Source organism: Mytilus trossulus, chromosome 5 (genome assembly GCF_036588685.1).
Source record: "Mytilus trossulus isolate FHL-02 chromosome 5, PNRI_Mtr1.1.1.hap1, whole genome shotgun sequence".
NCBI lineage: Eukaryota > Metazoa > Mollusca > Bivalvia > Mytilida > Mytilidae > Mytilus > Mytilus trossulus.
This window is the reverse complement of record NC_086377.1, coordinates 75,709,926-75,736,010: the sequence shown is the minus strand read 5'-3', so window position 1 is coordinate 75,736,010 and position 26,085 is coordinate 75,709,926. Positions and strand designations below refer to the sequence as shown.

The window sequence follows — 26,085 nt, the reverse complement described above, 5'->3', positions numbered from 1 at the left end:
CAATATTTTTTGTGTTTATAAATACATGTAATCAGTCAGAGCTCAGACATAAGTAAGTATAAACAAATCTGCTTTTGACTCATAGAGGTCTAAATTTGAAGGTTTCAAGATTTGTCTCCCTTTAATTTAAGACAAATTATGAGTCAATTAGTGTTAAGCAAGAAATATATCACCTAAATTAAAGAGTCAATAAGTTACCAAAATTGGCCAACTTCAAGACCCATGCATATTTATAGAAAGGTCATGCATCTACATGAAATTAAGACAACATTGAAAGGCAATGCTTTGTTTTCTAAGGAAAAATATGCATGAGAGTCTAAAAAAATCAGAGATAATGTTTATTTACTTTACAATGCAACCATCTGGAAAATAATCTATGTTAAGTAAAAATATAGTACTGGCCTTGGTTATACTTTTTCTCAGCTTATAACCTATATATATATGACATATTAAAGTATGATGATGTGATTGTTATAAAGTTAAATTTCATTGACTATGACAAACGCTGGATTCTTTGACCTTTAAAATGCCGATTGATCAGGTTTTGACCAGCTAAATTGTAAGAAACATATTTTAAGATAAATATTTATTGATTTATTTAAAAAAAAAAATCCTTCATCAGTTCGGACGCTCAAAATTAATAAATTGTAATTTCCATTTAGATTTGTTTTTATACGACCGCAAATTTTGAAAAAATTTTCGTCGTATATTGCTATCACGTTGGCGTCGTTGTCGTCGTCGTCGTCGTCGTCGTCGTCGTCGTCGTCGTCCGAATACTTTTAGTTTTCGCACTCTAACTTTAGTAAAAGTGAATAAAAATCTATGAAATTTTAACACAAGGTTTATGACGACAAAAGGAAGGTTGGTATTGATTTAAGAAGTTTTGGTCCCAACATTTTAGGAATTAGGGGCCAAAAAGGGCCCAAATAAGCATTTTCTTGGTTTTCGCACACTCTAACTTTAGTTTAAGTTAATAGAAATCTATGAAATTTTGACACAAGGTTTATGACCACAAAAGAAAGGTTGGGATTGATTTTGAGTGTTTTGGTTTCAACAGTTTAGGAATTAGGGGCCAAAAAAGGGCCCAAATAAGCATTATTCTTGGTTTTTGCACAATAACTTTAGTTTAAGTAAATAGAAATCAATGAAATTTAAACACAATGTTTATGACCACAAAAGGAAGATTTGTATTGATTTTGGGAGTTTAGGTCCCAACAGTTTAGGAATTTGGGGCCCAAAAGGGACCCAAATAAGCATTTTTCTTGGTTTTCGCACCATAACGTTAGTATAAGTAAATAGAAATCTATGAAATTTAAACACAAGGTTTATGACCATAAAAGGAAGGTTGGTATTGATTTTGGGAGTTTTGGTCCCAACAGTTTAGGAAAAAAGGGCCCATAGGGTCCAAAATTAAACTTTGTTTGATTTCATCAAATTTGAATAATTGGGGTTCTTTGATATGCCGAATCTAACTGTGTATGTAGATTCTTAACTTTTGGTCCTGTTTTCAAATTGGTCTACATTAAGGTCCAAAGGGTCCAAAATTAAACTTAGTTTGATTTTGACAAAAAATGAATTGGTTGGGTTCTTTGATATGTTGAATCTAAAAATGTACTTAGATTCTTGATTATTGGCCCAGTTTTCAAGTTGGTCCAAATCTGGGTCCAAAATTTAACTTTTTTTGATTTCATCAAAAATTGAATAAATGGGGTTCTTTGATATGCCAAATCTAACTGTGTATGTAGATTCTTCATTTTTGGTCCCATTTTTAAATTGGCCTACATTAAGGGCCAAAGGGTCCAAAATTAAACTAAGTTTGATTTTAACAAAAAATAAATTCTTGGGTCTCTTTGATATGCTGAATTTAAACATGTACTTAGATTTTTGATTATGGGCCCAGTTTTTAAGTTGGTCCAAATCAGGATCTAAAATTATTATATTAAGTATTGTGCAATAGCAAGTCTTTTTCAATTGCACAGTATTGTGCAATGGCAAGAAATATCTAATTTCACAATATTGTGAAATAGCAAATTTTTGTTTAATTAGAGTTATCTTTCTTTGTCCAGAATAGTAAGCAAGAAATATCTTATTGCAAGAATTTTTTTTTAATTGGAGTTATCTTTCTTTGTCCTGAATCAATTTAAATCTTTGTTATATACAATATACTATGTATATTCACATTTTACTACCAACTGATCAATTTGAATAATCTTTACCATTCAGTGATAACAAGCAGTTTTTTTACATCTTAATATTTTATGATGTATTTAAATGAGTAGTTATTGTTGCAAACTCCATTAGAATATTTAAATTGAGATTAGTTTTGGAATAAGGGAAAGGGGGATGTGATTTAAAAATTGGGTTCAATTTTTCTCATTTGAAATTTCATAAATAAAAAGAAAATTTCTTCAAACATTTTTTTGAGAGGATTAATATTCAACAGCATTGTGAATTGCTCTAAGAGAAAACAAAAATTTTAAGTTCATTAGAACACATTCATTCTGTGTCAGAAACCTATGCTGTGTCAACCATTAAATCACAATCCAAATTTAGAGCTGAATCCAGCTTGAAAGTTGTGTCCATACTTGCCCCAACCGTTCAGGGTTCAACCTCTGCGGTCGTATAAAGCTACGCCCTGTGGAGCATCTGGTTTGTGACTTGTATCTTTCTTTTTGTGTGCTTCATTTCGAACTGATACGTCAGATATTTTCAAACTGATGTTCACGATATGTTATTGTGTTGTGTTGTTGCACCACTGTCTCAGGTTTTGGGGGACTGAGCACTTGCAAACCTGTTTAACCGCCACATTCTGTATGTGCATGTTCCAATTCTGAAGCCTATCCTCCAGTTGTTATTTTTCGTTGATGTCTGACATTTTTTTTCTTCAATTCTTTGCTCGAAATCAAACAGTTGATTTTCTTGTCTGAATGGCTTTATATTTTACCGTGGACACACCAAGTTTATGAATTTTTATATAATATCAGATTGTATATTCTTTTGTAGACTGTAATGTTACAGACTCCAGAAGGTAAGTCCAGTTATGATCTGCGAGTATTCTTTATCATGGTTTTTATGTCCCCGCCGTAGCGGAAGGGGCATTAAATTTTACACTTGCCCGTCTGTTCGTACTTCCATACGTCCCAAAATTGGTTTCCGTTCTCTAACTTTAGTTTGCTTCAACCAAATGTTATGAAACTTATACACAATGCTTATTTTCAAAAAACACAGATAAAGTTTGAATTTTGGTGGCGTCACTCTTACCGTTCTAGAGTTTTGCCCCTTTACAAATGGGAATATAGCTGAAATATTCGTTTTTTTACGACCGAATTTTTTTTTGTGGTCGTATATTGGTATGACGTTGGCGTCGTCGTCGTCCGAAGACTCATTTGTTTTTCCGCACAATTTCTTTAGTTTAAGTGAATGGAACTCTATGAAATTTTACCATAAGGTTCAATACCTTAAAAGAAAGATTGGGATTGATTTTGGGGGTTATGGTACCAACAGTTCGGGAATTACAGGCCAAAAATAAGCATTTTTAGCTCACCTGTCCTAAAAGGCCAAGTGAGCTTTTCTCATCACTTGGCGTCCGTCGTCTTTCGTCGTCCGTCGTCGTTAACTTTTACAAAAATCTTCTCCTCTTAAACTACTAATCCAAATTAATCCAAACTTGACCACTATCATCATTGATGTATCTAGTTTAAAAACTGTGTTTTTTTTACCTGGCCAACCAACCAAGATTGCCACCATGGCTAAAAATAGAACCTAGCGGTAAAGTGCAGTTTTTGGCTTATAACTCAAAAACCAAAGCATTTTGAGCAAATCTGGGGTAAAAATGTTTATCAGGTCAAGATCTATCTGTCCTGAAATTTTCAGATGAATGAGACAACCCAACAGCAGTAATGTTTAGCAAAGTAAGATTTACAATTAAGTACATGACCAAAATGGTCAGTTGATCCCTTTAGGAGTTATTGCCCTTTATAGTCAATTTTTAACCATTTTTCGTAAATCTCCATGATCTTTTGCAAAAATCTTCTCCTCTGAAACTACCAGGCCAAATTAATCCAAACTTGGCCACAATCATCTTTGGGGTATAAAGTTTAAAAAATGTGTCCGGTGATCAAGCATCAAACCAAGATGGCCGCCACGGCTAAAAATAGAACATGGAGGTTAAATGCAGTTTTAGGTTATTACTCAAAAACCAAAGCATTTAGAGCAAATCTGACATGGGGTAAAATTGTTTATCTGGTCAAGATCTAACTGCCCTGAAATTTTGGGATGAATGGGACAACCCGTTGTTGGGTTGCTGCCCCTGAATTGGAAATTTTGCTGTTTTTATGTCCCACCTATGATAGTAGAGGGGCATCATGTTTTCTGGTCTGTGCGTCTGTTCTTCCGTGTGTTCGTTCGTCCGTCTGTTTGTCAGTCTGTTCCGCTTCAGGTTAAAGTTTTTGGTCAAGGTAGTTTATGATGAAGTTGAAGTCCAATCAACTTGAAACTTAGTACACATGTTCCTTATGATATGATCTTTCTAATTTTTAAGCCAAATTAAACTTTTGACCACAATTTCACGGTCCACTGAACATAAAAAAATGAAAGTGCATGTTTCAGGTTAAAGTTTTTGGTCAAGGTAGTTTTTGATGAAGTTGAATTCCAATCAACTTGAAACTTAGTATGTACACATGTTTCCTATGATATTATCTTTTTAATGATAGAATGCCTATTTATATTTTTTGTCCAATTTCGTAGTCCATTGAACATGGGAAATGATAGTGGGAGTGGGGCATCTGTGTACTTTGGACACATTCTTGTTGGATATTATCTTGAATGTTATTATAGATAGGGATAAAATGTAAACAGCAATAATGTACAGCAATTTAAGACTAAAAAATAAGTCAAAATGAATGAAATGGTCAGTTGACCCCTTTAGGAGTGATTGTCTTTATAGTAATTTTTTAACAATTTTCATAAAATTTTTAAATTTGTACTAACATTTTCCACTGAAACTACACGGACAAGTTTATTACAGATAGAGATAATTGTAAACAGCAAGAATGTTCAGTAAAGTAAGATGTACAAACACATCACAATCACCTAAACACAATTTTGTCATGAACTGTCTGCTTCCTTTGTTTAACTCACATATACCAAGGTGAGTGACAAAGGCTCTTTAAAGACTCTTGTTCTAGTTTCCAGACAATAACTTGTGTTCAAGTGTATGGATCTCCCTGAAATTGTACTGCAAGGTATCATACCACAAAGGGAAGGCTTGGATTTATTTTGGGGGCAAAATTTTAGGAATTAGGGGCCAAAAAGGGGCAAAAAACAAGCATTTTTCTAGTTTCCAGACAATAACTTGTGTGTAAGTGTATGGATCTTTATGAAATTGTTCTACAAGGTTTCATATCTTAAAGGGAAAGCTTGGTTTGAGTGTGGGGGTAATTGCCCTAAATGTTTAGGAATTTGGGGCCAAAAAACAAGCATTTTTCTAGTTTTCAGACAATAACTTGTGTTCAAGTGTATGGATCTTTCTGAAATTGTACTGCAAGGTATCATACCACAAAGGGAAGGCTGGGAATGATTTTGGGGGGTAAATGCCTGAAAATTTTAGGAATTAGGGGCCAAAAAGGGGCAAAAACAAGCACTTTTCTAGTTTCAGGACAATAACTTGTGTGTAAGTGTATGGATCTTATGAAATTGTAATACAAGGTTCCATATCACTAGGGAAAGCTGGGTTTGAGTTTTGGGTAATTTCCTAAATATTTAGGAATTTCGGGACAGAAAGGGGCCAAAAAACAAGCATTTTTTCTAGTTTTCAGACAATAACTTGTGTTTAAGTGTATGGATCTCTCTGAAATTGTACTGCAAGGTACCATACCACAAAGGGAGTTTTGGGGGTGATGAATCATAAGAGGGTTCAAAAAATTTGGGGGGGGGGGATTTTTTTTCCTTTTTTTTTATTTAAAATATTCCATTTTAAGTTAGTTATTTCTGATTTATATGTAGATTTCATCAAAAATTGAATTCTTTGGATTCTGTGACATGCTGAATCTAACCATGTGTTTAGATTTTGGATATTGAACCATAATAGGTAAATTAAAAATGTTTAAGTTCTTAGACCACATTCATTCTGTGTCAGAAACCTATGCTGTGTCAAATATTTATATATATCACAATCCAAATTCAGAGCTGTATCAAGCTTGAATGTTGTGTCCATAATTGCCCCAACTGTTCAGGGTTTGACCTCATCGGTCGTATCAAGCGGAGCATTTTATTGTTCTCTAACTTTAGTTTGCCTCAACCAAATGTTATGAAACTTATATACACAATGCTGATTACCACAAAACTCAGATCTAGTTTGAATTTAGATGGCGTCACTTTTACAGTTCTAGAGTTGTGGAAATGGAAAAATTGCTGAAATATTCGTTTCTTTTCTCTTACTTTAGTTTGCTCAACCAAATGTTATGAAACCTATGAACAATGCTAATTACCACAAAACACAAGTAAATTTGAATTTTGGTGGCGTCACTTTTACCGTTCTAGAGTTATGCCCCTTTACAAATGGAAAAAATGCTGAATTTTCAGTAACTTCAGTTTGCCTCAACTATATGTTATGAAACGTATACACAATGCTTATTACCACAAAACTCAGATCAAGTACAAATTTAGGTAGCTTCACTTTTACAGTTCTTGAGTTATGTCCCTTTATAATGTTATGTCCAAGCGGGGGCATCATCTGTGTCCCATGGATACATTCCCCATTTATGCCCCTTTACAAATTATTCTTGTCTATCATACTTTTTGAACTTGTCACATGCTTCTTTGAACAGTTACCACTCGTTCAGGTGACGATTTGAAGAGAGAGACAGCCAATAAAGGATCATAATCAGCCTAAATAGTAAGCTACCTTATTGGGAATCAGTATCACAGAATCGTACTTGTCAGCGAAAAGTAGAATATAATAAAAAAAAGAAGAATGTGAACTTACCTGACCCGCTTTGGGGGTACCTTTATCCGGTGGTGATGCTACACAGTGTTATTACCACCTAAACTATAAAAGATTTAAAAGAACTTTCAATAGCAAAATGATTAGCTTTAAAAGATCTTTTTGTAAGTCAACATAGCCAAATTTGTCAGTTCATTCATTACACGAGTCATTACACTTGAATGGTGATTGTTTACCCATGTTTATATAATCCTTGAAGACAGAACGTCCTTCTATCAGTAAACACGTCATAAAATTATTCAAATTTGCATTTATCAATTATTGTGTATAATTTCAACACAATGACTGACAGAGGAAGGCTCTTTTTCGATGTAACATTTTGGTGGATTTTTTGTTCCAGATTTACAAGAATTTAACTGTTAGATTAAAGGCAATGTGTCAGATACTGCGCAGTAACTCCAGTATGCTGGATTGATTTTCTAGAAACTAATATTATTCTTGGGATCGATAATTGAAAGCGTCTCTTTGAATTTTGGTCGAGCCTGCGACTTTTGTCGCAGAAAGCTCACAATAGGGATAGTGATTCGGCTGCAGCGTTAACTAACTTCTTAAAAGCTAAATATTTCAGAAGGTAGCAGACCTGGATGCTTCATACTTTGTATATAGATGCCTTATGATATGAAGTTTCCGTCGGTCATATGTCCATTGCCCTTGATCTCATTTTTATGGTTCAGTGACTACTTGAAAAAAAAAGATTTTTTGTAATGATAATTTCTCTCTTATTATGAGTAATAGGATAACTTTATTTGGTATGTGCGTACTTTGCAAGGTCATCATGTCTTTCAGACAGTTTTCACTTGACCTCGACCTCATTTCATGGATCAGTGAAGAAGGTAAAGTTTTCGTGGTCAAGTCCATATCTCAGATACTATAAGCAATAGGTCTAATATATTTGGTGTATGTAATGATTGTAAGGTGTACATCTGACCTTGAACTCATTTTCATGATTCAGTGGTAATATTTTAGTTTTTGTGTTTTGGTCTGTTTTTCTAATATTGTATGCAATAGGCATGATAGGTCAACTATATTTGGTGTATCGAAATATTTTATGTTGTACATGTCAGTCTGGCAGGTTTTATTTGACTTTGACCCCATTTTCACGGTTCATTGCTCAATGTTAAGTTTTTGTGTTTTGGTCTGTTTTTCTAATACTGTTTGCTATATATATTGCCTTTATTTATATACTACTAATGGTTGTTTCTATAGATAATTTTGAGACATCTATGACAGAATATACGCACAAGCTGATACAATGTAACGAGTCCATGCATTATTTATTGTTCTTTTAGACTTATTGCAACTTGGATATACGTTTGATAATGTTATAAATAAAATTTGAGAAAATCAATTAACATGAATTTGACAGCTTATACCTTTATAAATAATGCCCCTGCCTTTCAATGTTCTATTTATAATTAATATTTGTCGATGTGATCAGTTGTATTGTCCATTTGTGCATTTGGTACATTGTAATGCAAGATATAGTCGTTTGTATGACCCTGTCGTAGTGGAGGGGACATTAAGTTTTACCCTTGTTTGTCGGTCGGTCTGTACGTACGTTCCGAAATTGGTTATACCGTTCTATAACTTTAGTTGGTCTCAAACAAATGGTATGAAACTTGTATACAATGTTTATTATCACAAAACACAGATCAAGGTTTAATTTGGGTGAAGTCACTTTCACCTTTCATTGCTGATTTTTTCGTGACGGTTCTCTAACTTAAGTTTTTCTCAACCAAATGTTATGAAGCTTATTACCATTAAACTTACATCAGGTACGAATTTGGTAAGCGTCACTTTTACCGTTCTCGAGTTATGTTCCTTTATATTAACGTAATATACAAGCGAGTTCATCGTCTGTGTCCCATTCCTCATTTATGTTATCCTCTTTTTCTCCTGATAACATTGGTTTTATTATAATTTAAGTAAAAAAACTTCATGTTATTTTTACAGAATACAATAACATGATGAAGAAGAAAAAACAGTCTACCATGCTAAATCGTTTAAATCGTTTAACGGGTAAAGGTACCTACGAATCGTATGACATGCGCTGTATGGTTACAGGCCAGTTCGCCGTAGGTAAATCGAGTCTGGTGAAGCTATTAGTTGGGGACGTCATACCCGAGGGGAGACATCCTACAGATGGTATCTCTCTTCATGAAGGTCGCTGTGGTCTTGATGTCCAGACAAGAAAATGGATTCTTATAAATCCAGGTAAGAATTGAAACACACAAATTGTTTTTTTTTTATGTCCTGCTGCATTGGAGGGAGCATTAAGCATTACCCTTGTCTGTCTGTTCGTCCTTCCGTACATGATGTGAAGTCCAGAGGTACATTCCAAAATTAGTTTAAGTACTTTAACTTTAGTTTGCCTCAACCAAATGTTATGAAACTAACGCAAAATGCCTATTACCACATAACACAGATCAAGATTGAAAGTTGGTGGCAACACTTTTGCTTTTTACAGTTATGCCCTTTTACAAATGGAAAAAATGCTGAATTTTTTCTTTACATTTTCTAACTTTAGTTTGCCTCAACCAAATACTACGTTACTAATGCACAATGCTTATTACCACAAAACACAGATCAAGTTTGAATTTTGGTGGTGTCACTTTTAGCGTTCTGGAGTTGCCCCTTAACAAATAATACATACCCATGATTTTTAAATAATGCTTATTACCACAAAACTGTGATCAAGTTCAAATTGGGTAGCATCACTTTCACCATTCTTGAGTTATGTCCATTTTTAGCTCACCTAGCCCAAAGGGCCAAGTGAGCTTTTCTCATCACTTGGCGTCCGTCGTCGTCGGGGGTCCGTCGTCTGTAAACTTTTACAAAAATCTTCTCCTCTGAAACTACTAAGGCAAATTTAACCAAACATGGCCAAAATCATTATTAAGGTATATAGTTTAAAAATTGTGTCCGGTGACCAGGCCAACCAACCAAGATGGCCGCCATGGCAAAAAATAGAACATAGGGGTAAAATGCAGTTTTTGGCTTATAACTCAAAAACAAAAGCATTTAGAGCAAATCTGCAAGGTATATTTGTTTATCAGGTCAAGATTTATCTGCCCTGAAATTTTCAGATGAATCGGACAACCCATTGTTTGGTTGCTGCCTCTGAATTGGTTATTTTAAGGAAATTTTGCTGTTTTTGAATATTATCATGAATATTATTATAGATAGAGATCGAAACTGTAAACTGCAAAAATGTTCAGCAAAGTAAGATCTACAAATAAGTGGACATGACCGAGTTATTGCCCTTTATAGTCAATTTTTAACCATTTTCCATAAATCTTAGTTATCTTTTACAAAAATCTTCTCTGAAACTACTGGCCCAAATTATTCCAAACTTGGCCACAATCATCATTGGGCTATCTAGTTTAAAATTTGTGTCCGGTGACAAGATGGCCACCATGGCTAAAAATAGAACATAGTGTCAAAATCAGTTTTTAGCTTATAACTCAAAAACCAAAGCATTTAGAGCAAATCTGACACGAGGTAAAATGGTTTATCAGGTCAAGATCTAACTGCCCTGAAATTTTCAGATGAATCAGACAACCTATTGTTGGGTTGCTGCCCCTGAATTGGTAATATTAAGGAAATTTCGCTGTTTTTGGTTAGTATCTTGAATATTATTATAGATAGAGATAAAACTATAAACAGTAATAATGTACAGCAAAGTAAAACCTAAATAAGTCATCATGACCAAAAAGGTCAATTGACCAATTAAGGAGTTATTGCCCTTTACAGTCAATTTTTAACAATTCAAAATTTGTAAATTTTCACTAACATTATCTTCTGTAACTAACGGGCCAAGTTCATTATAGAGATAATTGCAAGCAGCAAGAATGTTCAGTAAAGTAGGATCTACAAACATACAACTGTATCACCATCACAAAAACACAATTTTGTTATGAATCCATCTGTGTCCTTTGTTAAGTATTCACATAGACCAAGGTGAGCGACACAGGCTCTTTAGAGCCTTTAGTTAACATTATATGGACACATTCCCAATTTATTTATAGAACTACACTTGGTCTCTGATGGATAGGTCTCATGTTTTTGACCTGTTATTAGGTCATCAGTCCGCCTGTCCTTCCTGTTCTTGTCATCGCAACTTTTCTGAAACCAGACAACATACATTCATAAAACTTTGTAGATAATAATAATATATACTATGAAGATGTGCATATCAACAGGAAATTAGAATTCAATTTTTTCTAGGAGTTATGCCCCTTTGAATTTAGTAATTTTGGCCTAAACATACTACTGCAACATTGTGTTATCTCAACCCATCTGAAAGCAGTTAGAGCAAATCTTATGGGGTGAAAGTGTTCATTTAAGGTAAAGTTCTAATAGCCCTGAAATTTTCAGATGAATCTAATAACCCATTGTTGGGTTGCTTCCGCTAAATTGGTAATTTTAAGGAAATTTTGCAGTTTTTGGTTATTATCTTGAATAGTATTAATGATAAAGATAAACTGTGAACAACAAAAATGTTCAGCAACGTAAGATCTACAAATAAGTTAATATGACCAAAATTGACAAATGTGTCCCTAAGGAGTCATTCCCCCTTAAAGACAATTTTTCACAATTTGTTCATCTAGTTAGCTTACTTTAAAAAATCTTCTCCTTTGAAACTACTGAACCAATTCCAATTAAACCTTAGCTGAATGATCCTTACGGTATCTAGAATAAAGTTCATGTTTTATTTTATGTTTCGTCAAAAAACATGGCCACCATGGCTAAAAATAGAATATAGGGGTAAAATGCAGTTTTTGGCTTATATCAAAAAAACAAAGGCGTAAGAACAAATCTGACAGGGGTAAAAGTGTTCATTATGTGAAGTTCTATCAGCCCTGAAATTTCAGGTGAATCTAAAAACCCATTGTTGGGTTGCTGCCACTAGATTGGTAATTTTAAGGAATTTTGCAGTTTTTGGTTATTATCTTGAATAGTATTAATGATAAAGATAAACTGTAAACAGCAAATATGTTCAGCAAAGTAAGATCTACAAATAAGTTAAATGACCGAAATTGTCCATTGACCCCTTAAAGAGTTATTGCCCTTTAAGGACAATTTTACACAATTTGTTTATCATGTTTTCTAAGTTTAAAAAATCTTCTCCTCTGAAATTACTGAACGAATTCAAACCAAACTTAAGCTGAATGATCCTTAGGGTATCTAGAATAAAGAATGTGTTTTATTTTTTGTTTCGTAAAAAAACATGGCCGCCATGGCTAAAATTATAACATAGGGGTAAAATGCAGTTTTCGGCTAATATATCTCAAACACTTAAGCAATTAGAGCAAATCTGATGAGAGGTTAAAATGTTCATTAGACCAAGTTCTATCAGCCATGAAATTGTCAGATGAATCTAACAGTCCATTGTTGGATTGCTGCCACTAAATTGGTAATTTTAAGGAATTTTGCAGTTTTTGGTTATCTTGAATATTATTAATGATTAAGATAAACTGTGAACAGCAAAAATGTTCAACAAAGTAAGATCTACAAATAAGTTATATGACCAAAATTGTCAAATGTGTCCTTAAGTAGTTATTGCCGTTTAAGGTGGTATGGGAGTCTAAAATAAAAATGATAGAATTTGTTCATACTTTGCCAAAACGTAGCTTCTATTGAAATATGTTCAAAAATAGAATAAAAATGATAGGTCACTGCGCATTTTCTCAAGCTTCAGGTTGTGACAAAATGACACATTTTGTATGAATCATACAGGAAAAAACACCATTTCGTGATTAGAAACTAAAGAAAATGATAGAATTGTAAAACAAATAGGGAAAAGCTTGCTTTCAGACAATGCTTTGAGAATATCAAAAGAAAAGATAGGGTCACCGTATGTTTTTTCTGGCTTAAATACAAAATAGGAAAATTCCATGTAGAATCCTTCAGAAAATGTACTGTTTTAGAGTTACCTCCCCTGAAAATGCCAATTTAAAAACATTTCAAAACAACCAAAAATAATCAATGCTTGTAAAAATATTAATATCTATAAGTTATATTCTAATGCAATTTGTATATGTAACAGTGTTTTTCATTGGCTGAAAGTTGCCGTCAAATCCACAGTTGACCAGGCGTAACTAAGGAGGAACAACCATTTTGAAATGATCGAATCAACAAATGTCCGATTACTACTATATAATCAAAAATAAAACAACACCTACCTCCAATTCGTCGTTTTAATGTTATTTTATCCGAATTTGAAGCGTAAAGGTAACGTCATAACCTCCAGTTTGCAAGTTTTCATTCGTATGACGTCACTTTTATCCATGACGCTTTTGCGCCAAAATCATTCATGAAGTTTCGCGGATTTTTTTTTATTTGTCAAATTTAGACATTTTTCCAAGTTTCATCGTATTATTTCTTTTTGAAATGCATTAGAATCGGAATAACAGTACTGTAGTTGAAGAGTTGCCACCGTCAATTTTGATTTGACGGTCGCAAATCTCCGTTTTACTGTCTCCGCTACGCGTCGCCAGTAAAACTACATTTGTGACCGTCAAATCTACAATTGACGGTGGCACTCTTCAACTACAGTACTGTTATTCCTTAATTCTTATAAATTTGTTCTTTTAAATTAAAATCCACATTAAATATCTTGCATCAAATTTTGCTAACTTGATAGAAAATCTGGACCTTAGTTTTTCTGTTTTTCACAATCCAAGATGGCGGAAGACACCCATACCACCTTAAAGACATTTATTCACAATTTGTTCATCTAGTTTGCTCACTTTAAAAAATCTTCTCCTTTAAAACTGCTGAATTAATTTCAGCCAAACTCGGGCTGAATGAGTTTAAGAGTATCTAGTATAAATTTTGTATTTTATTCTTGTACGTCAAGAAACATAGCCACTATGGCAAAAATGGAACATAGGGGTTAAATGCATTTATTTGCCTTTGAAGAAAATATGACAGATACAAAGTACATTTAAAAGCCATTCATTAATATATATTAAAAAACAAAAATAATCATTGATGAAAGATTTGAGCAAAACATTACAGGTGAGTGATTCAGGCTCTTGAGAGCCTCTTGTTTTAATTGAAATGTTGTATCAGAAATATGTATACAAGCCATAGATTTGTTGGACGTTTTTTGCATGGCCTGGCCTGTTTAAATTGAAATTTTGTACCATGTGTTAGCCTTATTTTCAAGATTGCCAATATTAAATCAATCATGGTTAGTAAAGCAGCCGAAACATTTTAGCATTTGTACCTTTGTTTTTAATTTCTATTTTAACTTAGTGAAATTGGCTAGCTATTCATATAAGAATTAGCATATATATCTATCTTTTTTATAATTCTATACAGTGGTGTGTTTTTTTCATTTTTTTTTCATACAGAAACGTATAATGCCATGGATGTTGTCTACAATAAGGTTTTAATGACTTCAAATGAAGAAATGGAACATAATCTAAAAGAAAAGTCAGACCAACAACAAGCATCAGATAGAAGTCCTTCTGGAAGTAAAGATGATGACATGGTTAATCCAGGTGTTCTACAGCAGTCACAAGCTATGGCATTGCCTCTCCCATTAAACACATCAGATAATCTCTCCAAACAACCTCCAGCAGCCCTAACGTTACCACCTCAGGCATCCTCCATTGTACCTCTATCACGACAGCAGCTGAAACAGAAAATGAAAGCTAAGATTACTAAAGATGAAATCAGAAGAAAAATGGAAAAAGTTTTAAAGAGCGGAAAATACAAGATGAAAGTGGGACGACTAATCTTCTGGGATTTTGGTGGACAGTATGTATATTATACAACACACCAGACCTTCATGACCTACAGAGCTTTGTTTCTTGTTGTATTTGATGGAAGCAAAGGATTACATGAACAGGTTCCTGATGTCTTGTGTTTTCCTGGGCAGCATATGACTCCAACACCAGCAGGTAATATAATAAAACTTTTCCTTACATGATTGAACTATTCAGAAATTCTACTTCAATCTTCACAAATGGCTTTCAACAGTCCTGTTTGAGACATTCTGATTTGCTAATTACTTTTATATGATATTAAGATGAACCAGGAAATATCATTTCAGTGATGTGCCCATTATTGATGAATTTAACCATTCTAAAACCCATTCTTACATTTTTAATGGACTTAACATGTCAAGACCAGATGGATGGATATATTGTTCTTAAAGTCCAATGTCAAAAAAGTGCATGCATAACATAACAAGAACATGTTCATGATTGTTTACCTGCAAGACAGAATCAAAGTAAAAATTGATTTAAGGAAATTTTGATCCACTTTTGCAGCAGCTCCCATATGACCATACAATGGATGCGTTCCATTCATTTTCACCCCCTCCTTCTTTAAGAAAAAAAAACCCAAACAGGGAAATTTTATATAACCAGTTTATTTCCAGTTAATAAAAGGCAGATTTCAGTCATTTTAGTAATTTTGAACGACAATCTTTTATAGTTTTGGGGGAAGTTTTATCATCAGTATTTATGAGACACCATTTAAAACTTTTTCTGAGAATTTGCGGATCAGTTTATAAAACAGTATTTTATAGTTCTGGTGGACATTTGTGATAAGTATATCTTAAACGTCACCAGTGTCTGAGCAGAAAGTTGATAAATCAGAGTTATGTCAAAGAACGTCTTGTCCTTTTTCTTAAGAAGTTGTTCAGAAGATCCCAAAACCTGATTGATAAATATTCTGCATCAACGTCACAAATAATACATTGCAATACATGATGGCCTTGAAGTATAGATTCAAGGTACTGACGTTGTTCATCATCTGAAATACTTGTTCATGTTGTTATAGTGTGTTTTTTATCTGTCTTCGTAAATTATCTACTTTTCTGTTGTTCATGTTTGGTAATATCCTCCTGGCGTGGCTTGGTATTTATACATCCTGCCATTGTGTTATTGTGCTATCGTCATTTTTAGATCAGGGGGGCCCAAAGGGCCCAATGGGAGCTTATGCCATCACTTGGCGTCTGTCGTCGTAAACTATTTAAAAAATCTTCTCCTCTGAAACTATTGGGCCAAATACCTTCAAACTTTAACTAAATGTTCCTAAGGGTATCTAGTTTATATATTGTATTCGAAGTTTTGATCCATCGACAAACATGGCCGCCATGGCTAAAAATAGAACATAGGGGGCATATGCAGTTTTTTGCTTATATCTCAAAAACTAAAGCTTTTAGAGCAAATTGACACGCGGTAATATTTTCAATTGGTCAACTTCTATCAGCCCTGAAATTTTCAGACGAATTGAACAACTCATTGTTGGGTTGCTGCCACTAAATTGGTAGTTTTAAGGAAATTTTGCTGTTTTTTTTTATTATCTTGAATATTATTATAGATAGATATAAACTGTAAACAGCAATAATGTTCAGCAAAATAAGGTCTACAAAAAAAAAATGATGACCAAAATTGTCAATTGACCCCTTGAGGAGTTATTGCCCTTTAAAGACAATTTTACACAATTTGTTCATCAAGTTTGCTAACATTTAAAAATCGTCTCTAAAAACCCAGAAATTTTCAGACGAATCGAACAACCCGTTGTTGGGTTGCTGCCACTAAATTGGTAGTTTTGAGGAAATTTTGCAGTTTTTAGCTCACCTGGCATAGCCATGTGAGCCTATGCCATCACTTGGCGTCTGTCGCCGTCCGTCGTCTGTCGTCATCTGCCGTCTGTCGTCGTAAACTATTTCAAGAATCTTCTCTTCTGAAACTACTAGGCCAAATACTTCCAAACTTTAACTGAATGATCCTTAGGGTATCTAGTTTATAAATTGTATCCGAAGTTTTGATCTATCAACAAACATGGTCGCCATTGCTAAAAATAGAACATAGGGGTCAAATGCAGTTTTTGGCTTATATCTCAAAAACGAAAGCATTTAAAGCAAATCTGACATGGGGTTAAAATGTTCATTAGGTCAAGATCTATCAGATCAATCAAACAACCCATTGTTTAGTTAATGCCACTTATTTGGTAATTTTATTTTTGGTTATTATCTTGAATATTATTATAGATTCAGATAAACTGTTAATAGCAAAAATGTTCAGCAAAGTAAGATCTACAAAAAGGTCAATTTGACCAAAATTAAGCAGTTATTGCCCTTTAAAGACTTTTTTCACAATTTGTTCATCATGTTGACTTACTTTAAAAAATCTTCTCCTTTGAAACTGCTGTATCAATTTCAGCTAAACTTAGGCTAAATGAGTTTCAGAGTATCTAGTATACATTTTATATTTATTTCCTTGTATGTCAAGAAACATAGCTCCTATGGCTGAAATAGAACAGAGGAGAAAATGATTGTTTTTTTTTTGCTTTTGAAGAAAAAAGAACATTTAAATAAATTGAAAAACCAAAATAATCATTGATGAGAGATTTAACAAAAAAAAATTGAGGTGAGCGATTCAGGCTCTTGAGAGCCTCTTGTTTGTTATTATCTTGAATATTATTATAGATAGATATAAACTGTAAACAGCAATAATGTTCAGCATAATAAGGTCTACAGAACAGTTACATGACCAAATTTGTCAGTTGACTCCTTAAGGAGTTATTGCCCTTTAAAGAAAATTTTAGGAAATGTGTTCATCAAGTTTGCTAACATTTAAAAATCTTCTCCTTTGAAACTAGTGTGCCTAATACTTCTTAACTTTGAATGAGTGTTCACTCTGTGTATTACACATTGTAGTTTAGAATAATTATTTAAGAGTTAGAAAGTTAAGTTTCATTTATGGATTTATTAACTTTAAAGGTTATTACCATAATCCAAGTAAAATAACAGCTCTAATTTCCTAATACCATCTTCCATTGCTGATGACATCAGACCTGTAAGTGACAAACCTCAGAATCAGCTGCAATGGCACCGAACTATTTTGTGATTAAAAAAAAACGGTTTCAAACTCATATTGAAACAGTTGGGAATGATTTTTATAGGCTAATCTAACTACTTGCAAGAGTAATCAACTTAGTCCTTGAAATGTTATTGATATGGCAAACTGAAACCAGCTTTAAAACATGAATAATGATATATGTTGCTGTTAGAGATCCAGGAAATGCAAATATTCATATTATATTCATGTGTTTTATTTTCAGTATTTTTACAACATTGGGTCAACTGTATCCTAACTTATTGTAAGGCAGTATATACAGGAATTCCAAAGATTTTGTTTGTTGCTACTCATAAAGACAAAGTACCAAAGGTAAGTGAACTAATGTTGCTGATATAAAGACATTCTTTACATATTCACTCATTTACTCAAACAATTCTACATAAGATGATAAAGAAAATGACAGCTGTCAATCAAACATATTCATTAAAGTTATCTAAAGATAAGAAGATGTGGTATGGTTGCGAATGTAACAATTCTACTCAAAAGACCAAATGACACAGAAATTACCAACTATAGGTCACCGTTTGGTCTTCAACAATGGAAAAATATTGCTACTAGAGAAGCTTTGGCGGCAGAGTGGTCTAAATAGTTTACCTACTGTAGTATACTTGTCAATACTGAGGTTGTGAATTCGCGTTCTACTCCTATCTTAATTGACTAGGATTGCCAGTTTTTCTACAGAAAGTCATGGTTCTCTACGAGCGCTCCATTAATACAAACTGACCAAAACAATATACTGTAAACAGGGAAATTTTTAATTCAGTTTTATTTTGCTTTTTTCGCGGTAGAAGTTGAAGAGCGAAAATAAAAGGAACGCGAATATTTCAAGGAACACAAAATGAATCTCATACATTGATATGACTTATTTAAAACATAACTTTATTTCTAAAGGAAATTCAATGTTAGAAATCAAAACTTTATCTCATGATAGTCTAATTCACATGGAAGACATCTCCAGCAAGTGAATATAATGGATATTGCTAAATAAACAACTATCATAACTATCGTTACAGTAATGTACAGATCCATCTGATCAAAAGATTAATTAGCAGTAATTCTGTCAGCATTTAATTCACTCTTAATTAGGTCATTCCTCTCTGTTTATGCATCGGTAGGGGACTTAAGGTTTGCACTCTGTCTGTCTGTCTGTCCATCCGTCAGTCCAGCATATCAGTTTTCCACACTTCTTTGCTTCATGCTTGAAAATATTGATTTGGTATTTAGTATATAGTTTTTTCAAGACTAGTTACAGATTAATTTTGAATTATGTATCGGTCTGATGATTTTGTGCAGAGTTATGGTCCTTGGAATTCATACAAGTAATCAGTTTTCCACATTATTTTTTATCATGCTTGAAAATATTGATTTGCTATTTGGTATATAGTTTTATCATGACTAGTTACAGTTTTCAACACTTTTTTAGCCCACCTGGCCCAAAGGGTCAAGTGAGCTTTTCTCATCACTTGGCGTCCGGCATCGTCCGTTGTCTTTAACTTTTAAAAAAATCTTCTCCTCTGAAACTATTGGGCCAAATTTAACCAAACTTGACCACAGTCATCATTTGGGGTATCTAGTTTTAAAAATGTGTCAGACGACCCCGACAACCAACATAACTGCCATGGAAAAAAATAGAACATAGGGGTAAATGCAGTTTTTGGCTTATATCTCTGAAACTAAAGCATTTAGAGCTAATCTGACATTGGGGTATAAATGTTCATCATGTTTAGATCTATCTGACCTGCAATTTTCAGACGAATCAGACAACCTGTTGTTGGGTTGCTGCCCCTGAATTGGTAATTTTAACATGTGTTTAAGGAAATTTTGCTGTTTTTGGTTATTATGTTGAATATTGTTATAGATAGAGATAAACTGTAAACAGAAATAATGTTCAGCAAAGTTGGATCTACAAATAAGTCAGCAAGACCAAAATTGTCAATTGACCCCTAAATGAGTTATTGCCCTTTATAGTCAATTTTTAATAATTTTTTGTGAATTTTTGTAATCTTTTACAAAATTCTTCTCGTCTGAAACTACTTTGCTAAATTTAATCACACTTGGCAACAATCATCATTGCTGTATATAGTTTAAAAAATATGTCTGATGACCTCGCCTGCCAACCACTATGGCCAACAGGCTAAACATAGAACATAGGGGTAAAATACAAGTTTTGTCTATTATTTTGAAAACCATTATAAAGAGAGAAAATCTGACAAGAGCAAAAATGTTCAGGATGTTGAGCTCTACCCATTGTCCATACATTTCAAAACTGTCAGCTGACTTCTGTTAGGTTTTATTGCCCTTAAATGACAAATTTTACCTTTTTTTTCATTTTTATGCCCCACCTACGATAGTCATGATAGTGGAGGGGCATTATTTGTAAGCCCCATCTAAGATAGTAGAGGGGCACCATGTTTTCTGGTCTGTGGGTCCGTTCCTCCGTCTGTTCGTCTGTCCCGCTTCAGGTTAAAGTTTTTGGTCAAGATAGTTTTTTATGAACTTTAAGTCCGAACAACTTGAAATCTAGTTCCCTATGATAATCTTAATGTCAAATGAGAGTTTTTATCCAAATTGCACAGTCCACTGAACATAGAAAATGCAAGTGGGGCATCCGTGTACTATGGACACATTCTTGTTGCCTACTATCTTGAAAACTATAATAAATATTGAGAAATTGTAAGATGATCAGCAAGACAAGTTGTACAAATAGGTCAACATGGTCGAAATCGTCAATAGACTCCTTATTAGAGTTATTGCCCTGTAGAGACGATGTTCAACTTTTTTTTGCGTTTTGTCATATATGATAGAAAATTATATTAGATGAAGATACACTTTAAATCACAAAAATGATCAGCAAGTGAAGTTCTACTAACAAGTCAAATTTTGCCGTGACTCTTTATAGGAGTGATTGTCCTTAAATGAGGATTTTGTTTATCTTCTTTTGTGTTTTGAGCAAAAACTAAAGAAGTTAGAGAGAAACTAAACAGGCTAAATGATAAGCAATACTAGATCAACAAAATAGATTTTTGTCATGAATTCTATTCTTGTCTACAATGTTGGAGAGTGCCCGTTGTTGAATATGCACATAGACCAAGGTGAGCGACACAGGCTCTTTAGAGACTCTAGTTTTTATCATGCTTGAAAATATTGATTTGATATTTGGTATATTAGTTTTATCATGACTACATGTAGTTACAGAGCAAGTTCGAATTTTGTTCCAGCCTGATGAAAAAGAATCAGGAAAGTAATCTGTTTTCTGCCTTTTTTTTTCATTATACTTGAAGATATTGATTTTGATATTAGGTAAATAGTTTTACCATGACAAGTTACAGATCAAGTTCGAATAAAAATATTTTTGGCAGAGTAATGGTCCTTGGACTTAGAAAATTCATTCCAATAGTCAGTTTTCCACACTTTTTAGCTCACCTGGCCCGAAGTTTCTGCATCACTTGGCGTCCGTCGTCCAGCGTCCGGCGTTAACTTTTACAAAAATCTTCTCTGAAACTACTGAGCCAAATTTAACCAAACTTGGCCACAATCATCATTTGGGTATTTAGTTTAAAAAATGTGTCCAGTGACCCGGTCAACCATCCAAGATGGCCGCCATGGCTAAAAAAAATAGAACATAGGGGTAAAATGCAGTTTTTGGCTTATAACTCACAAACCAAAGCATTTAGAGCAAATGTGACAAGGGGTTTAACTGTTTATCAGGTCAAGATCTATGACCCCCTGAAATTTTCATATGAATCGAACAACCCGTTGTTGGGTTGCTGCCCCTGAATTGGTAATTTTAAGGAAATTTTGCTGTTTTTGGTTATTATCTTGAATAATATTATAGATAGAGATAAACAGTAAACAGCAATAATGTTCAGCAAAATAAGATTTACAAAAAGGTCAACAGGACAGAAATGGTCAGTTGACCCCTTTAGGAGTTATTGCCCTTTATAGTCAATTTTTAACCATTTTTCGTAAATCTTACTAATCTTTTACCAAAATCTTCTTCTCTGAAACTACCGGGCCAAATTAAACCAAACTTAGCCACAATTATCATTTGAGTATCAAGTTTAAAAATTGTGTCCGATGACCTGGTCAACCAACCAAGATGGCCACCATGGCTACAAATAGAACATTGGGGTAAAATGCTGTTTTTGGACTATAACTCAAAAATCAAAACATTTAGAGCAAATCTTTCAAGGAGTTAAATTGTTTATAAGGTCAAGATCTATCTGCCCTGCATATTTCAGATGAATCAAACAACCTGTTGTTGGGTTGCTGCCCCTGAATTCGTAATTTTAAGAAAATTTTTGATGTTTTTGGTTATTATCTTGAATAATATTATAGAGAGAGATAAACAGTAAACAGCAATAATTTTCAGCAAAGTAAGATTTACAAATAAGTCAACATGACTGAAATGGTCAGTTGACCCCTTTAGGAGTCATTGCCCTTTATAGTCAATTTTTAACCATTTTTCGTAAATCTTACTAATCTTTTACAAAAATCTTCTTCTCTGAAACTACTGTGCAAAATTAAACAAAACTTTGCCACAATCATGATTGGGGTATCTTGTTAAAAATTGTGTCCGGTGACCCGGTCAACCATCCAAGATGGCGGCCATGGCTCAAAATAGAACATAGGGGTAAAATGCAGTTTCTGGCTTATAAATCAAAAACCAAAGCATTTAGTGCAAATCTGACACGGGGGTTAAATTGTTTATCAGGTCAAGATCTATCTGCCCTGAAAATTTCAGATGAATCGATCAACCTGTTGTTGGGTTGCTGCCTCTGAATTGGTAATTTTAAGGAAATTTTGCTGTTTTTGGTTATTATTTTGAATAATATTATAGATAGAGATAAACAGTAAACAGCAATAATGTTCAGCAAAGTAAGATTTACAAATAAGTCAATACCACCGATATGGTCAGTTGACCCCTTTAGGAGTTATTGCCCTTTATAGTCATTTTTTTACATTTTTCATAAATTTGTGTAGACTTTAAGAAAATATTTTCCACTGTAGTTACTGGGCCAAGTTCATTATAGATACAGATAATTGTAACAACAAGAATGTTCAGTAAAGTAAGATCTACAAACACATCACCATCATCGAAACACAATTTTGTAATGAATTTATCTGTGTCCATTGTTTAATATGCACATAAACCAAGGTGAGCGACACAGGCTCTTGAGAGCCTCTAGTTTATTGTTATGCTTGAAGATATTGATTTGATATTTGTTATAAAGTTTACACCATGACAAGTCATAGATCAAATTACATGAATTAGCATTTTGTACAATGAATTTTTAACTGGTAGGGGACTATGTATTGCTATGCAATATTCTCAGAATGCTTGTTGTGAAAGTGTTTTTACAAGCAAACATGACTAATAATTCTAAATCTGAACCGACAAAAGGATTTCTGATTAGTTTTATTGTCTTGTCTGTGAGACATTGATATTACTATCCAGCGACAGCGGCGAATATATTTGTATAAAGCTTTATATTTCAGAAGGTAGAAGACCTGGATGCTTCATATCTTGTATGCAGATACCTTATGTTACAAAGTTTCCGTCTGTCATATGCCCATTGTCCTTGTCCTTATTTTCATGGTTCAGTGACTGCTTGAAAAAAAATAGTTTTTTTTGTCATCATGTTAATTTCTCACTTATTATGAGTAATAGGATAACTATATTTGGTATATGGGTTTCTTGCAACGTCTACATGTCCGTCAGACAAGGTTGACCTGACCTTGACCTCGATTCATGGATCAGTGATCAACGTTAAAGCTACATGATTAGGTCCGTTTCTCAGATAATACAAGCAGCAGGTCAACTATATGTGGTGTATGGAATGATTGTAAGGGGTACATGTCAGTCGGGCAGGTTTCATCTGACCTTGACCTCATTTTCATGGTTCATTGGTCATTGTTAATTTTTGTGTGTTTTGGTCTATTTTTCAAGTACCATAAGCAATAGGTCAACTATATTTGGTTTATGGAATGAGTGCTAGGTGTACATGTCTGTCTAGTCGGTGTCATCTAACCTTGACCTCATTTTCATGGTTCATTGGTCATTGTTATTTTTTTGTGTTTTGGTCTGTTTTTCAAGTATTGTAAGCAATAGGTCATTTATATTTGGTGTATGGAATGATTGTAAGGTGTTCATGTCTGTCTAGCTGGTGTCATCTGACCTTGACCTCATTTTTATGGTTCATTGGTTAAATATTATTTTTTTGTGTTTTGGTCTGTTTTTCAAATACGAATAACAATAGGTCAACCATAATTGGTGTATGAAATGATTGTAAGGTGTACATGTCTGTCTAGCCAGTATCATCTAACCTTGACCTTATATTTCCATGGTTCATTGATTAACATTAAGTTTTTGTGTTTTGGTCTGTTTTTCGATTACCATAAGCAATGGGTCAACTATATTTGGTGTATGGAATAATTGTAAGGTGTACCTGTCAGTGACAGTTTTTATCTGACCTTGACCGCATTAATTGTCATGGATTTTTAAGCATGTTAAGTTTATGTGATACTTGTAATAAAACCTCTATCTTTAAGACTTTCAACATGAAATCAATGGTCAGTAAAACACGTGAGACATTTCAGTGTGTGAACTCTTGTCACTTAATTAAGATACATGTATTAAAACTGTACAGTTTACTTATGAAAAAAAATAACATAGGACATCCGGACATCCTGAATTCAAAACGGCGCAAATCTAGACTTTGATGGTAAATTGGTAATCACAAATGTTTGAACATTTCCCAGTTTACATTAGTGAAAAATGCTGGAAGTGGCATTAAATACCAACAATCAATAAACCAATTATTGAAACTATATGGTGTGTACCAAATTGGGGATTGGCCAAGTCAGCATATTGGTAGTCCAACATGATTAGGATAAGCTCGATATTGCATACATTTGAAAGTTTGCTTTGTTTACATGTCAAAGTTTGGGATTAAATAGCTAAAGGGTAACCACTTATCATATCAAGTCAATGCTATTTGTTATGCAGTTATGCAGTGTCATTAGGGTTGGCACATATCACTTCTAAGGATCAATAACAATAGATTTCCTGTTTAAGCTACAATGTTGTGAAGAAAAAGCATCTTTTGAAGTAAATGTCACTAAATACAAAATGATAGACCATAACAAGGGGGGAAGTTAAGTTTCGGAGTAAAATCTTTTAAAACATATGTCATACCTTCAACATACGCTTGATATGCCCATTTGAAAGGAAAATATCCCTTCTTTTTTGGGTAATTGCCTAATAATAAACCGAACTTCAGGTAACAAACATAAAAAAATATTTTATGGCCATATATCACATTGTTTTTGGATAAAGCACCTTTTCATAAAAAAAACCTAGTCAAAGATAAATGTCATAACAGCAGATTGAAATTAAGGCATTTTTGTCTCGCCTTGACGGAGTCAAAAAGCGAGATATAGGTATGCTGTTTCCGGCATCGTCGTTGTCAACAATGTATTAGTTTGTGATTAGTAGATATAAGAAGATGTGGTATGAGTGCCAATGATACAACTCTCCATCCAAGTCAAAATTTATAAACGTAAACCATTATAGGTCAAAGTACGGTCTTCAACACGGAGCCTTGGCTCACACCGAGCAGTAAGCTATAAAGGGCCCCAACAATTACTAGTGTAAAACCATTCAAACGGGAAAACCAACGGTATAATCTATATACAAAACGAGAAACGAGAAACACTTATGAACCACATCATCAAACGACAACTACTGAACTTCAGATTCCTGACTTAGGACAGATGCAAACAAATGCAGCGGGTTTTAATGGTACCAAACCTTCACCCTTTTTCTGAAAAAATAGTGCAGCATCCCAACATAGAAAGACACACTATAAAATATCAACTGAAATAGCTTAATTTTGTGATTAGGTCGGTTTAAAGGGAACCACTAGTGGTAGGCCAATGATATTTTGTTTTCAGTTATATTAGCATTGGCATCTCATTTCCATGGATATTATTTGGCCCCACCTCATCAGTCACGGTCTATTGACTTTGGAAATTTCCCTTAGTTTACATTATTAGTTTGTGAATAGGTCAGTTTATCGGGAACCACTAGTGGTAGGTCAACGATATTGTTTTGCCCTGTTTCTTCAGTCATAGTTAATTGATTTGGAATATTTTGCATAACTTTCATGTTAAAGTGTTGCTATTTTAATTTCA

The 26,085-nt window shown here is 33.7% G+C and overlaps 1 protein-coding gene across 1 annotated transcript in view; it reads left to right on the top strand.

The window, feature by feature from the left end:
* Nucleotides 1-26,085, top strand: part of LOC134718312 (uncharacterized) — a 76,310-nt gene that overhangs the window by 21,518 nt on the left and 28,707 nt on the right. The window contains exons 6-9 of the mRNA XM_063580807.1: nucleotides 3,004-3,028; nucleotides 8,957-9,217; nucleotides 14,365-14,916; nucleotides 18,092-18,198. Of these exons, the coding sequence (XP_063436877.1) occupies nucleotides 3,004-3,028; nucleotides 8,957-9,217; nucleotides 14,365-14,916; nucleotides 18,092-18,198 (945 nt within the window). The remainder of the gene's footprint in view (nucleotides 1-3,003; nucleotides 3,029-8,956; nucleotides 9,218-14,364; nucleotides 14,917-18,091; nucleotides 18,199-26,085) is intronic.